This window comes from Corapipo altera, unplaced genomic scaffold, assembly GCF_003945725.1.
Source record: "Corapipo altera isolate COAL_440 unplaced genomic scaffold, ASM394572v1 111, whole genome shotgun sequence".
Lineage (NCBI taxonomy): Eukaryota > Metazoa > Chordata > Aves > Passeriformes > Pipridae > Corapipo > Corapipo altera.
This window is the reverse complement of record NW_020884973.1, coordinates 1,562,583-1,580,976: the sequence shown is the minus strand read 5'-3', so window position 1 is coordinate 1,580,976 and position 18,394 is coordinate 1,562,583. Positions and strand designations below refer to the sequence as shown.

At 45.2% G+C, this 18,394-nt stretch overlaps 2 protein-coding genes across 4 annotated transcripts in view; one reads left to right on the top strand and one right to left on the bottom strand.

Moving 5' to 3' along the window:
• The window catches only part of CTNNA1 (catenin alpha 1), a 111,994-nt gene that overhangs the window by 56,469 nt on the left and 37,131 nt on the right, over nt 1-18,394 (bottom strand). The gene's annotated exons all lie outside the window — the stretch shown is intronic.
• LRRTM2 (leucine rich repeat transmembrane neuronal 2) lies at nt 1,048-8,551 on the top strand. Of its 3 annotated transcripts, none has more exons than XM_027665214.1 (2): nt 1,048-1,752; nt 2,091-8,551. In XM_027665214.1, the coding sequence occupies exons 1-2, from the start codon at nt 1,749-1,751 to the stop codon at nt 3,635-3,637; spliced, it is 1,551 nt and encodes a 516-aa protein (XP_027521015.1). In that variant the 5' UTR covers nt 1,048-1,748; the 3' UTR covers nt 3,638-8,551. The 3 variants fall into 3 exon arrangements, with proteins under 3 accessions (XP_027521015.1, XP_027521017.1, XP_027521016.1); XM_027665216.1 differs by having other exon boundaries at nt 1,093-1,752; nt 2,540-8,551; XM_027665215.1 differs by having other exon boundaries at nt 1,110-1,752; nt 2,519-8,551.

The window sequence follows — 18,394 nt, the reverse complement described above, 5'->3', positions numbered from 1 at the left end:
TATTCTCAGCTCATTCCATATCTTAGAGGTTGAAGGCAATAGCAAACAGAGCAAACGTTTTCAAGGGCCTCCTACTACATTATTGCTTTACATCTCAAGGTGAAAATAAAAAAAGCTCATCCAAGTTGCCTGGAATGGGAAGTCAGCATCCCCCTGTCTCATCCACATCGAGCCATGACCAGAGCAGTTGCTCCAAAGGCTTTCCTGCACATGCATCCTAAAAACCTATAAAAATTTCAATCGAGCCTGTTAATTTACCTTTCAGTACCAGCTGTCCCTGAGGAGAGGTTGCTCCGAATAAAGGGGCAATGAACTTTTAAACCAAGCAAAAAGCTGTATCAGCCCATTCTCCATCTCCTCCTCCTCGCTGCGGGTGCACACTCTGGCCAGAGCCTGGCTGGGCTGGACCAGCACACATAGCTCTGCAGGGTCACTGCTCCTGCAAATGCACACCTCTGCAGTGCTAAACCCCACAGGGTACTGCTATGGACCTACCCTGCAGGCAGGGGCTAATGGGAGCAGTGTCCCCCATTTCACAGGAGGCACACAGCAGCAGGATGCAGTGGGTGACAAGGTAGCCCTCGCACTGCTCCGAGCCCCGACTGCGAATGCCAACCTCACCATTTCCTCTCCTGCACTCCAGTCCCCAGGAAAAAGCAAGTACAAAAGGCACCGTTTGGGAGGAGAAAATAGATTTTTCTAGTTTCATAACCACACACTGTCAAGTTGGATTCCAATTAAATTTTTCCTGTGCCCTAATGCAAGCTTTGGTTTTTCCAGAAATTTCTCCTCGCCTGAAGCGCTCGCTCCTGTCCCCTGCTCCTGGGCTGTACTTCTGACACACCACCTCAGCCACTCGACTGCTCTCTGCCAGTCTTGCAGGGACCACAGCCACACACAGCTGTTACACAGAGCTTTCAGCTGCCCAGACCCTCTCACCTCCATCAAAGCCGGTGCTGACCAGCAGCCTCTATTCAAACTGTGCGTATTTCGCATTTGAAAGTTCCTTTCATGCAGGGATATTTAGCAGAAAACTGGGAGCAGCAAGCACTCAGGCACTTCCACCCGCAGCTCTGCACTGCTTTTAACCCCAGCTGAGCAGAGCCAGTGCAGATGTGGGGGGAGCAGGGGGGAGCAAGTCTGCCCTGCTCCTTCTATCGCGGGGACGAAGGACTCTTGCCGATGGATTTTTTCCTCCCTCTATCAGTGATCTTTAACACGATCACAGTATGCAGCACAATGCTTTAAAACAGCAAAGCTTCTGGAAAACCCAAACAAAAGGAACGTCACCAGGTGACGTCAGCCTATATAGAGCCCTGTGTGGTCGCAGCGCATAAGCAAATCCATTCTTGTACCGCTTCCCTGAAAAGCTTTTCAGTAAATGCACTCATGCTACTACAGGAGCTTCTCTCAGCAATAAGCCACCCATCTGCCATCAACAAGTTAGGACTAAAGGAAGCCACAGCTGCGGAAAAGGAAAACGTGAGCTTCAATTAACCAGCTGAGCAGCCACGGAGGACGAAAACTTGTATTAAGATTTAAAAATTGCAGACCTGTCAGAGGAGATCAAGGCAGCGATTTCAAAAGGAATATTCCAAGAGAGCATCGTGGATTCGATTTTGCACTAATATCAAAGGACACTAAACCCAGTCAATTATTCAAGGCTGTCTTACATTAGAGCCTTTCACAGACTCACGGCGTTGAGTCTCAAACTACGACTGAATGCACCCTCCAATGTACTCAAAAGAATGGGTAAGTTCCTGCGTTTCTCTCTTCCTTGTATAATGAATGACCGGCTCTGCTTTAAAGGAGCAGTTAGGTGCTAAAGCTGATTGCTCTGCACTGAACCTTATGAAAAAAAAAATGTTTTCCAATAGTGCCACTGTAAACCCTCCGTAATCGAGATAAAGCCTCCTCCTAAGTGTAATGTCCAAGTATTCGGTTTGTGTAGTAAGTTGTTTCTTGCATTTAGAATTAGCTTGTCGGAAATGCATGGCAATGTTATCTGCAGTGAAATCTTCCACTGTGATGTTCCAAGTGTACTGATAAGGCTATCCTATCTTGTTGTTTTCCTAAATTATATTCTGCAGGCTTACATTTCAAGTGGCCATTAGGGGCTCGTATGCTGGCAGCACTATATGCAATGAGTATGGTTTTAAAAATGCTGCCTGCCTTGGGCATGGCTTGTCCACCAAAATGTCGCTGTGAGAAGCTGCTCTTTTACTGTGACTCTCAGGGGTTTCACTCAGTGCCAAACACCACTGAAAAGGGCTCGCTAGGTTTGTCACTGAGGCACAATTATATTTCTGAACTTGAAAGGGATCAATTTGCAAGCTTCAGTCAACTTACTTGGCTTCACTTAGATCATAATCAAATTGCAACAGTCAGAGAAGATTCTTTTCAAGGACTGTATAAACTTAAGGAATTAGTCTTAAGTTCCAACAAAATCTTTCATTTGCCAAACACAACTTTTAGCCAGCTGCTTAACCTGCAGAATTTGGACCTCTCTTTTAATCAGTTATCCTCTCTGCACCCCGAGCTCTTCTACGGCCTTCGCAAGCTACAGACCTTGCACTTGCGATCCAACTCCCTGCGGACCATCCCGGTCCGCCTGTTCTGGGACTGCCGTAGCCTGGAATTCCTGGATTTGAGCACAAACCGCTTGCGAAGTTTGGCTCGCAATGGATTTGCGGGATTAATCAAGCTGAGGGAGCTTCACCTAGAGCACAACCAGCTGACAAAGATTAATTTTGCTCACTTCCTCCGGCTGAGCAGCCTGCACACGCTCTTCTTGCAGTGGAACAAAATCAGCAACTTGACATGTGGGATGGAGTGGACCTGGGGCACCTTAGCAAAGCTCGATTTGACTGGAAACGAAATCAAAGCCATCGACCTAACCGTCTTTGAAACTATGCCTAACCTTAAAACCCTCCTCATGGATAACAACAAGCTCACCACTCTGGATTCCAAGATCCTAAGTTCGCTGACATCCCTCACCACCGTGGGCCTCTCCGGCAATCTGTGGGAATGCAGCCCAAAGATCTGCTCCTTGGCCACATGGTTGAGTGGCTTCCAAGGTCGGTGGGAGCACTCCATCCTCTGCCATAGCCCCGACCACACCCAGGGAGAGGATATTCTGGATGCAGTGTATGGTTTTCAGCTTTGCTGGAATTTATCAACTGTGGTTACACCCGTGGCTACGACGTACACGGCCCCGACTACTGAGTACACGAAAAGAATCAGCTCTTCTCATTTCCATATGGGAGACAAAGAGATTCCAACTACGGCAGGCATGGTCGTTACCACCGAAGAACATTTCCCCGAGCCAAACAATGCCATCTTCACTCAGAGGGTAATTACAGGAACAATGGCTTTATTGTTTTCTTTCTTTTTTATCATTTTTATAGTGTTCATCTCCAGGAAGTGCTGCCCTCCTACACTAAGAAGAATTAGGCAGTGCTCAATGATTCAAAACCACAGGCAGCTCCGATCCCAAACGCGGCTGCATATGGCCAATATATCAGACCAAGGACCCTATAACGAGTACGAACCCACCCACGAAGGACCCTTCATCATCATCAATGGCTATGGACAGTGCAAGTGCCAGCAGCTGCCCTATAAAGAATGTGAAGTATAATACCTACAGCCCATCACAAAGTAAATCAGATAAGTAACCTATTTTAAAATTGTAGGGGACCTACATCAGATTCTAATTTTTACAAATGTTGACATAAAGCCTAATTTTCCAAGCTACTTAATGGAAACATTGTTTATGGAGTGGTGCAGTATTTTTAAGTTTTTTAAAAAATAAATCCATAATATTTTCAGTGTTAAAGAAGCAATGATTACATTAAACTTGCACTCCTAACGTTTAAAAGTCTAAAGAGATGCTCACCTCAAACTATGTAAAATGTTTCATGTTATGTAATTATATGACTGCGTGTAAACATTTATACCCAAGTCTCCATATTCTACTTTTTCTAATGAAAAGAGTCCGAGGGGAAGGACACTGTACAGGGATCTGAGGGGGACATACACTCCATTTGTTCCACTGCATCTGGAGGATCCCAAACGCTGCAGCTGGCTCGGGGCACTTTAAAGGCAGCTGAGGAGGAAGATTTATTTTCCTTCTCTGATAATTTCACTCCAATAAGAGATGGGATGGGAAACGGGGAAAAAAAAAAAGCAGCAAAGGTCCAGGTGGGAATTTCAGTGCACTGGGGATCGGTGAATTTGTTTTAAATACAGTTTTGCTCTCTGCATATTCATAGTTTGGCTCGGTGAAAGGGACAGCAGGCACAGAAAGGAGCAGTTCACACGGGCACACACACGGGCAGGGTGGGCACACACACATGAACAGGATGACCCTCCAGGTGTTCCCAAAATGGCCACGTAGCTTCTTTAGGGAGGCTCAGTAGGACAGGATCGATTCTAAATATTAAGTACATTCAATACTTCTCAGCTCCCTGGTTTGACTTGATGATGCTTTTCATGAATTCAGGCTAATTACTTAATGACTGTGAACAAACAGCATTTCTACACCTTTTCATGTGTAAATACCCTTAATGCAAGGTTTTCTTAATTAAAAGTAAATATCAATGATGAGGTTAAGAAGAAGAGGGAAGGAAGAAAGGAAGGAAGGAAGAAGCCTCTCTTTGTCCCCCCGCTGCCCCCCCCAGCCAAGGCTTCCTCTCGACTGGAAGCTATTTTCATGCACTAACTCCACTGGTTTCTGTGGAGACAGAATCAGCCCCTGTAATATAAGCTCTCACTTGTCCTCCTCTTCCAAAATTCAAGATTAAAAAAACCCCCTTCTGACAAGTTAGGATAATATAATTAGATTATAGAATAGTTCACTGAAAAATGTTTCGTTTCTTACTTGATATGGGACAGAATCTAAACTAGTATGACTTTTTAAAAGATCGTATATAAATCTATATACAAACACACACCTCGTTCTAAGGAGTAATTTGGTTTCTTTAGCCAGAAGTACCATATTGCTATTTATACTCTATTATGAAATTATATGTAAATATTTGCAGATCTATGCAGCGATGGTGGTACTCAGATGCCACAAGGGTGGGGGGTGGGGGGTCTGCAAAGGATTACATTATTTTTAAGTCAACTACTCAATTATTGTAAACATTCTAACCAAAGCTAAAAGGTCCAGAGGGATGGAGAATTATTTTATATATATATACATGTATGTATAACTAAAAAATGTGTTGTGTCCAATGCTGCAGTGTTAAAGAATTCCCAGCACATCCTGATGAAGAAACAAAATTCCTCACAGTGTTGCCATACCTTGAGCAAATCCATAATTACAGTATGCTAATTGTGATGTACTAAACTATCCTGCAAACTTTTTAAACAGAAAAAGCACTGCATAAAAATCTGTTGGCTATTTCACTCTGCTTTTCTCTATCTGTATTACCACTTGGTGAGGTATTTAGGGTGCAATTATACAACAGTTCAATGTTTTCTTGTGAGATGAATTTGTCCAAGGCAATTATAGCAAGACAAGTGACTTCTGTTAAGATTTTACATAAAGATTTTTCAATTACTGCGTTTGAATATATTAATTTGCATAATTTTACTTTTACATACAGTTCCCTTATAAAACCAATATTTTGTTTACTTCCTGTGACCCTGTATTTTAATGGAAGAGATCCAGTGAAGCCTAATGGTTTTCCAGAGAGATACCTTTGAACCCTTGTAACTGTTAATACTACAATGAGTCCATTTACACCTATTCTAGGCAATTAATTTCTGCTTTTAACTGACTACAAAAAAATCCCGCGGGGTAGGTGGACAAAGAGCAAATGTTCTGTATGATTAAATCCCACGTGAGGCAGCAGGCCAGACCTAAGCTGAGAAATGCAAACCCATATTGGTATCCAGGGGTTTTTAGCTGCTTGTAGAAAGACCTGCTTCATTCCTTCCCACAAGTAGGTGCTCACAGCTCTTCCCTGAGGTCCAGGCTGCTGCTCTGCTCGGGTATTGCTGCCAGCAGGGACCTGCCCTGCCTGTGCACCTCCCTCACCTCACCCAGCCATCACGAGGGGCTGCACTGGGGGACTGGGAAGCAGCCACAGTGGGAATGACTTCCACGTACAGCTGCAGGGTACCAGCAGAGACAAAGTTATCACTGAGCTCATTAATTATCCTGGCAGCCAAATCATCTGGCTACACTGTCATTCCCCATCAGATGTCAACACTGAACTCTGATGGCCCCAGCTGCACCTGCAAGAAGCAGTTCCAGCTCTGCCCTCCAGCCCAGCAGAAACCCTTGCTGTAGGACAGCTCAAAGGGTGCCATGTCAGTCTTCCACACGGGAACAAGAAGTGGCTGCTTCATGGAGAGCCGAGGTTTCTCCCAAGAAGGTGCTTTCCCAACAACCCATCTCTGAGCAGAAACCACTCCATCTTCGTTAGCTTTTAATTATGCCCAAGCAGAGCAAAGACAGATGTTCCAGCAATGCTGGATTGAACCCTCTTCTCCATCCCAGCCACTCACACTGATTTTCCAGGCATTAAAGTGCTGTTCCAGTGGCTCTCCAAGCAAACCCACCCAGGCATCCAACCTCTCTCCCCCACCATCATTCCCAGTTTCCAGTGGTCCTGCAGTGCTTGGCTCCCAGACAGCTGAGCAGGAGGCAGCAGCAGAGCCCAGCAGGCACCGTTCCCTCAGGGTGACTCCCTGTACTCCACACTAATACGCAGCCAGTCTCCCAAATGCCGTGGTTTATGGCTGCCATTTCCAAAATCATTTGTTGCCAGGTTCCAGGCATAAGCAAAGCAATTCTGCAAACATTACATTTAGGGTAACAGGTATCATAAAACTCGTAGAATGTCAAACACTAGCAGTGAAGTCGACTTGGATTCCCCGCGGAGGGGCAGGGAATGGCAGGCAGAGCCATCGCTCTGCACAAGGACACAGCCACAGGCTGTTAATATTTCTTATTTTAAAGTTACTGTCTTCCACTTGCAATTGCTTGTGACTCTTCCAGGCAAGGAGGGGATTGTAATAATTGTGCTACTCGGCAGTCTCTGATTTATTTTGTTTGTGGAACAAGAACCACGATGATTTGGTTTAAATTAATCGTATTTCAATACGAGTGCTGGCTGATGACAAGAGCTTGTTAACATGCTCTCTCCAAATACCATCTCTGTTGCACAGCCTCAGTTTCTACAGATGCTAAATGGCATCACAGGTGCTTCATTCAACACCTCCGGGCACAGCCTCAGGTGTTCAGGGCCTTTTAGAAAGGGAATTTCTTGTACTGCTCTTAAGGTCCTCGTCCCACCCAAAGATCTCCAGGCTTGCTGATCTCCAGCCAGCTTCTCCTGCTTCCCAGCCTTGTGTCAGTGAAAGGCAAACCCCGCAGCACAGGTTCAGTTTTTGAGTCATCATCCTGGAACGGGGCTGAATTAATGCTCTCAGTTAGTCGCTCTGCATTAGATCAGTGTTTAAATGCACACAGCTAAAAATTACTCGATGAAGGGTAAAATGGGTTAGCGTTTAGTCTCCAGCTGAAGTGTTCCTCCGCACTGAGCTCCAATTCCCTATCAGATGGAAACGTAATGAATGCTGCTCTATCAATGTTTGGTTTTGTTTGCTTCTCCCCCAAGCAGAAATGATCCGATTTCTCAGTGATCAGCCGCATGCAAATCTGAGCATCTGAGCTTCTGTCCCATTACATCCCTCAGGAGACAGTGGCCTATTGCTAACATGTAAAATCAGAAACATCCAGTGGCTTTAAACCAGAAATCTGCACTGCACATTTATTTTTAATGTGTCTAAGGTAATTTCTGTACTACTTTAATGGAAATAAAGTTGATTTAATTTTGTGATCTGTGTAGCTATCAAAATCCATCTGTTCAGACCTATGAAATTTACCCAGAAGCTGAATTTCATCTTTCTTATGAAGTTTTCCATAAAAATTTAACAAGTTCAAAGGGAGATACAGTATTTCTTCTTCCCCCCAAAAAGGAAGAGACAAGGAAACAACAAAAGTCAAAAGTAGCAGCTCCTCCCTCCCCACACCTTCTTTCATTGCAAAATGTCCCAGATGCTAAAATTAGTGCTGGGCTCTGCTTTTTAAGGTGCCACATTAGCAGGATGCTTAAAGATTATTTCAGAGTCAGCTGGAAATTCAGCATTTCACATCCCATACACCTTTAGAGAGGTTTCTAGGGAAAGGTAACAGAAGCTCTGAGGGGTATAATCAAGCCTTAGATGGGGTAAAACACCATGCAGGTTGTACACCTCTGTGTAAGCACTGAGAAGCTACGCCTGCCATCCTCCAACTACTCCTTTGTAAAAAGTCAAACAAAACCCATCCCATTTTTCTTTTACTAATGAAAACACTAGTAAGTGAACTATTCTACCAGCTTAGCAACCTGAGATTACAGAGAGTCCTAGATGAGTCGTGTTTAAATTACGTTTCAAGAGCCAACTTCTGGTGGGAGGGGGTGTGAGTAATGGAGTAAAACAAGTGCAGTGTACAGAAGCATTTTGTTATTAAAACTGTGTATACTGTAAAACCGAATTTGCCTCTTTCTTCCTCCCTTTTCAAGCAGAGGTGTCAAAAGCTCACCCTTTCAAAATATGTAAACACCATCCTACACCCACTATCCCAAGCAGGCAACGCACGTTTGGGCCAGTTCGTTTGCCAGAATCCCACCAAAGCCAGCACCTCAGTGAGCTGGGCTGCACAGGTTCTTCCCAAACAACATGTCTCTTGACTAGAAAAACTGCCTGAACGAGCAAGATGAGAGTGAAAACCGAAGCCAAGTCAAACTCGTGGCCCTCGAGGCTGAACCCCTGTGAGTCCCTGCAGCAGGAACAGCTCAGGCAGCACCGTGAGCCCCAGCACCAGCTGGCAGAGCTGCTGGGCCCTGGCTCTGACCCTGAGGGTCCCCCTGGGTCACAGGTGGAACACCATGACCACCTGCTGGTCATGCTGCCAGCCAGGGGCGTGGTTTTTCCAACAGGATCACCCTGCCAACAATTTAGCAAGGACACACAGTCCGTATGGTTCAGAGATGTCAAACTAGCAAGACATCCCTTCAGCTCCGAGTCACAGCCATCTGGGAAGTGTCACAGTGCCTTCCCTGTACAGAAAGTGTTCTGTCTATGGGCCACCACAGCAAACACAACGTTCAGAGCCAGAATGCCTCAGTAATATGGGAAGGATTTCTGATTTTGAGAAGTGACAAGTTCACGGACACAACCCAAAAGCCTTGATACAAGAGCTGAACGAAAGAACAAGTTCCAGGATGTTCCAAGATGATTACATGCACCAAACTGCCAGCTAAAATCATTTTAGTAACTAAGCCTTAGCTGCATTTACTTTTTTTCCAAAAGGTTTGGCTGGAACGAGTTCTCAAGGGTTTTAAATGTCAGTTGGCAAACTGCCTCTTAAATCCTTCTAATACTTCAAAGCAGCACATGATATATCTATTTTCCTAAACTCTTAGAGAATAATTTTACGAGAAAAAGTATCTCAACTGCAAAACCAGTTGTTCCCACAAGCAAAGGTAAGACACCTAAGAGAAAAACCAGTATTCTGAATATATTATGCAAAAGCTTTAAATCCAGTAGTAACAAGGAAATGTCAACATCACTAGCAACTTACTTTTATAAATGTAGGTTCTGTTAAGACAACTGCAAAAAAATTGAGACTCGAGAATTTGACTGGAGAGGACTGTACAAATGAACTGAAAACTGCAGCACTGGACAACTCTGACTCCCTCCTCCACTGAGTGTCCAGGCTAAAACCCTAATGACAATATTTACTGTAATCTGTCCTCAAAGTAAAGTTTTACAAAATCATTGTTACTTAATCAAAAAATTAATTACCATGAAGGTATTAGGAAAAAACCTGTACTATAATGAGTTAAAGCTCCATTTGCCATATCTGACATCAGATCCACATGCTCTGGGTCTTATTTGGAAGAAATTTTTTCCCTGTGAGGGTGGTGAGGCCCTGGCACAGGTTGCCCAGAGAGGTGCTGGCTGCCCCTTCCCTGGAAACATTCGAGGCGAGGTTGGATGGGGCTTTGGGCAACCTGATCTAGTTGAAGCTGTTCCTACTCATTGCAGGGGTGTTGGATTAGAAGGCCTTTCAGGGTCCCTTTCACCCAAAACATTCTATGATTGGCGGGGGAGGGAAGACAACTGTCTCATTAACAAAATTGGTGTTTATTTCTGTGATGGTTTTGGCTGCAAAGGGCACTGAGCAAACCTTTCTGGGCTGACAGGTAACCAAATCCTGATTTTAGTTCCTCGGCTGGTTTTAATCAACAAGGTCTATAATTCAACTTTTTCTCCTGTCTAAGTCCGCTAAAAGGACAAGACTAAAGTGTTAAATATACACAAAAATCTCTGAGACCATCTGAACTGGCAGCATAAGAACCAGGAGCAGAAACTGAGTTGTGACCAGTAGAGAATACAACCTTGAGTTAAATCCAAGCTCTTCTCCCCAGTGTGACACAAACACTTCCAATACACACACAAGCAAAATTAAAGGCTATTCCCTACTACCAGGACATTTAAAGGAAGTAATAAATCTTGCTTTTATAAACCAAATTATTTATTTTAAATGCTGCTGAAGTAACTTACCTGTTTTCTCCCAGCAGGCTCTACTACTTTTATGTTGAATACTCAAGCAAACTACACACAGACGAGGTGCTGGTTTTCTTTTCCACCATTCCCTACCCCAAAGGGTGGGCAGTGCAGCCACTGTTTGATATAGGTGCATCATGCTTTATACCAATTAAAAACCCAGCCATATTTCATAGGAAGTCTTCAAGTAAGTGGAAAAGGTTCATCCATCAAGAAGGTTCTTAAATAATGAATGAGTCATAATTCTTTACAGTCAAAAGCAATTAATTTTCTGTATTGTAATCAGGAAAATAAATCTGAAAAATCCATTCTAACGGCTCTGAATCTAAAGGCAGTGTTGCAGCTGAATTTTTAATCTTAAAATACAGGAGCAACGAGGACTTCTGCTGTTTAAACATACAATCTTCTACCAAACAGAACAGCTTTACTGCATATTTAATAGGTAGAACGGGTTTTGCAAGACCACATGAGACAGCATTAGATACAGGAAATGCATTTCAAGTAGAAAGGTCCTTCCAAGATACCTCTCAACTGTACAGCCACTAAAATATTTGAAATATCTTTTAAGAAGTGTACAAAATAGTCAGAAAAGCTTACTGCAAAAAGTAGTTTTACTTATGTGTTTGCAAAGAGCTGAAAATATTGAGCAGAGTGTTAATGTGGAATCCAGCTCAACTGGATTCAACAGCAACTATTCCTATTAGGATGCATTTGCTCTCTTTCCTACTAACTCCTAAATAATCCATCACGTATCCAGAACCTCTGCCTCAAAAGCCATGTGCTGTTAGCTGGGACTCTCAATTTCTGCCCTCAAATAGATTGCTTCAACCCTGACACCACTTAAGGTTTTAAATCTTTTAGAGAAAAAAACCTGTAAAATTAATAGAGCTCTTAGTAAAGCTAATAATGACACAGTCTGTTAAGAGAGAGAACATGGGAAAGGGGACAGGGACACAGATTACAAGGGAGCTTCCATCTCTAAAGACACCACACCACAGCTAACAGGGGGAAACACACATTCCCCTGCACTGCAGCCACTCTCAGAAGCTTGTTAACAACTTCTGCTTTGAGTAAAGCAAATTTTAGCTACCCGAGCAGCCCACCTGATCCAGACAGGGAACATCCTCAGCACACGCCTATCAAAGGATGTGAGCCAGGAACAAACCACTAAGTTGGGAAAATCACACAGCAGGCCCCCATTCTGCAAGCCCCCAGGTCTAACCACACACCTCTCATTTGAAGAGCACAAGATATTAAAGCATCATCTCTGATGTCCTCAGGAGAAGACAACATGCTTCAGTAAAGACATGTAAGTACTTATTGATCGCGTCTCGCCCTCAAGCGTGCCATCCCCAAATAAACACAACATCTGCTTGAAATTCTGGATGAATAATTCAAAGGTTAAAGAATTCCTCTTCAAGCTTTCCAGATAGTCCTGAAGATGGAAATAGCTGTGTTGCTGCTTCCAGGTAGGACAGACACCTCGCTCAGCACCCGGGGAGCCGCAGGAGGCTGCAAGACTGACCAGAGCACAGGCAGCCAAGCTGGGGAACTCCTAAGGACAGCCAGAAGCTCTCTGGGTCTCAAGTGTGTATCTTCAGGGACCAGGCCTTCAACAGTCTCACAGCCACGGGGCAGGCAGGCAGAGAAAGCTTCCCTAGTTTATATTCTTCTCTATGGATGACGGGCTCAGCTCTGGGATGTCTATTAGCACCACGGCAGCTGAGGAGCCTGGAAATAACAGAGCTGTGACTACATGACAGATGCCTTTTGCCTGCAATTAGCATCCAGAAACTTCCAAAAAGGCTAAGGTTAGACATCTGATTAGGCCGAACTACAAAAAAAAATAAAAATACAGTAAGCTCTGGCAGGTACTGCATCTCCAATGTGATGCCACTGCTGAACAGAACAGAAATAAGGTACCTCTGACAATTCCCAGAGTCTACAGTGACAGGGAACTTTCAGGAGGCCTCTGTTCATCCTTTACTGGAACTGCTCAACGTCCCACACGTAATGAGCTCTTGCCAGGTATTATTCCCTGCCAGAGAGTGGAGAGCAACTCTCCAGACCAGCTAAAATATGTCCATCCTTTGGACGAGGGACATCTGCTGCCCACAGTCAAACTAATCCAACACCCACAGAGCCCACTGCACAACATCACAATGGCATTCCAGGTATTTACAGACCACTCCAAAATACCTTCAGTGCTGGGAACAGCTGGACACGCTTGCAGTGCCTCTTCAAAGTTAGGATTTGTCAGCAATGTAAATATTTATTGACAAACCTGAAACTTGGAGAAAACCCACCACTGCTCCAAATCCAAGAGGTGTTTATGGAATGAGCTCAAAGCTCTTGCCCTCATGCTGCAGAGGTGTCTCTCCCCAGCAGAGACCAGGGCAGCAGCCAGCACCTGACACGCAGCGAGGGTCCTGTGCAAAGAGCAGGGTCATTACAGGGAGATGTTTACGTGGGAGATGTGGGATGTGGAGTGCTCAGCACCCTCCTCTGAGGCAGCTGAAGCCTCCCCAGACCCCTCCTGTGACTGAGAGCTGTCCAACATCACACCCTAAAACGTGGCAGCCAAATGAAGTACTGTGGAGGCAGACACAGCCTCCAGTGCATCCCGCAGATAAATCCCAGGGATATTGCCCCCTCGTGCCTACAGCTGTCTGTGGACAACAATTCACTTGACAAAGCACACCAGGGACAGTGCCCAGAGACACATGAGAAAGGTTTATACCACATTCAAGTGAGCTGATGCTACCACTCTGCAGACTGCTTGCTTCTTCTCACTGGGCTCTCCATCACTTGAATATGTCACAGGAAAGCTGCACCATCAAGAGAGGAACTTTCTGACATCTACTTTTACTGTCCATTTATTCAAAATCAGTAGTCTTCATCAGGTAAATTAAGTGATCATAGCTTTAAAAACCAGTTTCAACTGTTAATGCAGACCCAGCTCCACTGCAGCACATTGTTCACTGCAACTCCTCCAACTCCACCCTGGGCTGGAACAGCCAGGAACAAAACTCAGTCCTGCCTGGCCATCAGACACCCTCTGGGAGCCATGAAAATACAAGGAAACCACTCCAAAATTATGAGGTTATGCAAATAACAAAGCAACCCAATCACCCCATCCCTCTAAAACATTCATTGTGCACCCATATGTGATTAATTAAAATATATACATATAAAATAGAGATGTTTCAGGTGGATTTACTGTGTAAAATATGAAATGTATGCAATCAGTGAACCTGGGGAGCTAACTGAAATCAATATTTAAAAATGAGACACAAATCTCAAAAAAAAAAACCTACTGATGGTGAAGTTGAAGGGAGAAAAGAGTCTAAAGTTTCGTTCTTTTTTAAATTACATTTGCTTATGCAAGAGAAACGTTTTTAACTACTGACAGGACTAGGACTAAATGACAAGTCCACACACTTGATGCAGATTGTTCACAGACACAAGGTGAAAAATATGATAAAGAACATGAACAGGTTTCAGTGAGCTGAGCCAGGAAAAAAACCAAACCCACACCCTTTCTGAGTAGAAAATAGGACTTTTTCTGTGATTATTAAAACAGCTTCTACCAAAGCCAGTACACAGCCTGATTCCAACTTTGAAAAGTGGTTTGGTTATTTCCTTTTTTGTGTGCAATGCAGTTATAATCAGGAAAGGCCTGCTTTACCACTGTTATCAAAAACATTCCAGAGCCTTTGAACTAAATATTTCAAGTTAGTAACATATTTCCAGTTGATTCATTAATATAAAAAACGCTCCAAAAATCTTATTTCATCCTATGAGAGCTATAATTTGCAACTTCAGTCTTGCAGTCTGTTCCCTAATGTCAAAGAAAATTCAGGAGAACCCACAAGATAGTCTTCCCCCAAATTTCATTCTTTTAGCCTTAGTTGCAGCTGACCAAAAGTTTCAGGACTGCTCCAGGCTAAAACCAATTCCTAATCCCTGTACCTTGCTCTAGAAATCCCAGCTGAGGGCAATGCTGGGAGCAGCTGGAAACACTGGGACTGGTTTGTAAGAATTCCCATCTTAAGAACAACAAAACGTGGCTGTCCCATCCCTGGAAGTGTCCAAGGTCAGGTTGGACAGGGTTTGGAGCAATCTGGTCTAGCAGAAGATGTCCCTGCTCATGGTAGGGGGTGGAACGAGATGAGCTTTACAGTCCCTTCCAACTCAAACCAGTCTGTGATTCTGTGAATCTCAGTTATGAAGTGACAGAATTCACCCCCTGCCCATGCAGGAACCCAGTTACTAACCTGGACATATAACCCCCTCCCCACCTTGTGCTCCTGCTGGAGGGGTGAGGAGAGATTTAATTCCAGGATCTTCCCAAGGAACAGTAACTGGGCAAGTCCCTGTCAGTCCCTGAGGCAGTGGCAGCACCAGGGATACAGGTAAGTGCAGGGGTGAGGGTTGGATTGAGCTGTTCGAGGGGTTCCCAATGCTGGCAAAAGCTGTCTGTCCCAGGATCCTTCCGGACAAACTGCCCAGCCCACAGCTGGATAACAGTGTCACACGATGGGTGAGCAACCGGTTCATGGGTCGGGCCCACAGGGTGACTGTGACTGGGTTGACATCAGGCTGGCACCAGCACTAGTGGGGCTGCACAGGGCTCCACCCACAGCCCAGAGCTCTCCAACAGCTTCATTAACCACGTGGATGCAGGGACACTGAGTAAGTGTGCCAGTCACACTGAACCAGGAGGAGCCAGTGACTCCCTCAAGGGCAGAAAGGTCATGCAGAGAGACCTGGGCAGATCAGAGGGCTGGGAATCACCAACCATGGGAAGTTCAAAAAGGGAAAGTGCTGGATTCTGCCCCTGGGATGGGGCAACCCTGGATGTTTGTACAGACTGGGAATGAGAGGCTGGAAAGCAGTGCTGGGAAAGGGCCCTGGGGGTCCCAGTCAGTGCCCAGTTGTCCCTGAGTCAGCAGTGCCCTGGCAGCCAGGAGGGACATCCCTGTCCTGGGGCATCAGGGAGGGGATTGTCCCGCTCTACTCTGCCCTGGGGCAGCCTCACCTCAATATTGGGGCAGTCTGGGGGGACACAATGGAAGGAAGAGATTGAGTCATCAGAGAGTGTCCAAAGCAGGGACAGGGAGATGGGGAAGGGCCTTGATTTGAAGGCGTGGGAGGACACTGAGGGCACTTGGTGTGTTCAGCTGGAGCAGAGGAGACTGAGGGGAGAGCTCACTGCAGCTCCAACTGCCTGGGTAAGGACTAAGCTCCAGGAGGGTTTGGCTGATCCTCTGGGGCACAGGGGGTGACTCTTGGGGATGGGCCTGTGCAGGGCCAGGGCTTGGACTGGATGATCCTTGTGGGTCCCTTCCAACTCAGCTATTCTATGATTCTGTAAGTCCTCTTTTGAACGATGGTGAAATCAAACCTTTAAAATTACTGTCTAGTGCTATCAATATATTATTTCTTGAGGGGAAAAAGTGTTATTGCAACAGCAGACAGTAATTTTTTTACTATTATTTGCACCTGTGATGTGGGGGAGGAAGGAAAGGGATGAAGAGAGATGGTTGTTGGGTCTGAAAAACAACAGATTCTCAAACATTTTGTACTACTTTTGTGTATCACTACGAGGTAACAGAGCTACCACTGTTCTCTTAAGGTTTATTCTTATATCTAAAAGAAGGTAATAGCATAGGTTTTATGATATACAGCACAAAGACTCTATACCTCTACAACACACATCCACCACTGAAGTAAAAATATCTATTCATACAGATAAGTAATGGGAGGAAAGTGCCAGGGTGCCAAGAAAGTCATCCTGCAACAACATAGATCTTTTCCTTAAGAGCTCAAAAGAAAACCCAAATTGGCAATAATACATCATATGCTAAATCCAAGTTTTCATGGAACTGACATTCCCCAGTTTCCATTAAATTGTGATGCTGGGGTGAAGTTGGGACCCCACAAGTCAGACCTGGACCCAGTGTTAGCAAAGCTAATGTACCTGAAACCTTGTGCAAAATGGAAGCAGTTTATGTTTCGTATTCCCCTGACCATGTTTCCTAGTTGAGCTCAGGCTGAAGGGCTCTGACTCGCCCCAGCTCAGTGTGCCCAGGCCCCCCTGCTTCAAGCAGCACTTCCCCCTGTGATGGAAGTGCCTCAGCAACAGATGGGAGGCAGAAGAGTGTCTGGGCTCTATTTCACACAGCTCCAGATGTAAAAAGGGTTATTTTGCAGCGAGTCTGGCATCCTGCTCCTCCTGGAGTGTGCAAATCTGTCCTCCTCCTGCCTCCCTCCCCTGAGGCGCAGGCAGGTGCAGGAGCTGGGGCTCAGAGTCCAGCACCCCATCCAGGCTGTCCTGCTGTGCCTCCACACACCAAGGGCTGGCCAGGCACGTGTCCCCTCCAGGGCCACCCTGCACCACAGCCCCCACCCCCCCCAGACAGGAGCAAAACCTCTGTGATGGAAAAACGGTAGGACAGCACCATCAGCCTCCACAGGCCCTAGAGATGGATCAGGACTACTGATAAAAGCTACGTTTTAAACCTACACTGTTTCTCCATGCAGCACTCGTCCAAATTTGAAAAGGTTCTTTCCCCAGAGGCTGGTTGGGCACTGCCCAGGCTCCCCAGGGCAGTGGGCACAGCCCCAAGGCTGCCAGAGCTCCAGGAGGGTTTGGCTGATCCTCTGGGGCACAGGGGGTGACTCTTGGGGATGGGCCTGTGCAGGGCCAGGGGTTGGACTGGATGATCCTTGTGGGTCCCTTCCACCCCAGCACATTCTGTGCTCCTGTGACTGCTGTGCAGGTGAGGCCTGATCCAGGCTGTGAGTGACAACCAGGAGCTGGAGAAGGGCAGCCCAACATTTTGCCAACACTTACAGCTGTTTCCTCCCAAGTGATTTTGTTGAGTGACGACTAGTTAGGCTTGGCTACAGGTCAATTCATCTCACTTTCAGCATGGCTGGGTAGATGGGAGCAGCAGGATGGATGGGGGAATGTCTCAGAATACCAAATCAGAGGCACAAACCACTTCTGCAGGAGCCACCAGAGAGCTGCTGGGGCTGGTGGATAATTCACTACTGGAGACACCTTTACAGGCCTGGTTTTTGGGTTTGATGCTGATTAGTAACCTTTTCTAACAAATATCTCATGTTTTTCCTCTGCAAGTTACATGAACTAACAGATGTATCTAGAAATATGAAAAGCAGGTTGAAGTTTACACCTGTAGTAATTGTAAAAGCCTTGAGATACTGTAGTTTATCATATTTTACATGTGTGTGAAAGACTTTAGAAATAGAACAACTAAAATTGGAACAACACAGACCCCTGTAAAACTCAAATTAAAACCAGTGAGCCAAGACAGCATATGCCCTTTCCAAGAGGAAGAGAATGCATTATAAATCTGGGAATAAAGCCACCTAACTCCTGGCAAGACAGCTTGGAGAAACAGATAATAAACCAATCCTACCAATACAGTCACAAGACTTTCAAAGTTTGAATTAATGTATCCTTTATTCATTATTAGAAATATAAATAGCTTTAATTTGCAACAGATTTTTAAGTACTTCCTGTAGGAAGGGATTCAGCAGCCTTGACCTGTAATATAGCAACAAAGAAACCAGGTATCAAGTTGCCCTTGCTGGGAAGCAATAGGCATTAAAAACCAGAAACAGCATCAAAAGCTGACTAAGAACCTCAAGCCTCACCAGCACCAAGAACAGCAGTACCTCCTCTCCATCATAAAATGGCCTGGGTTGGAAGGGACCTTAAAGCTCATCCCATCCC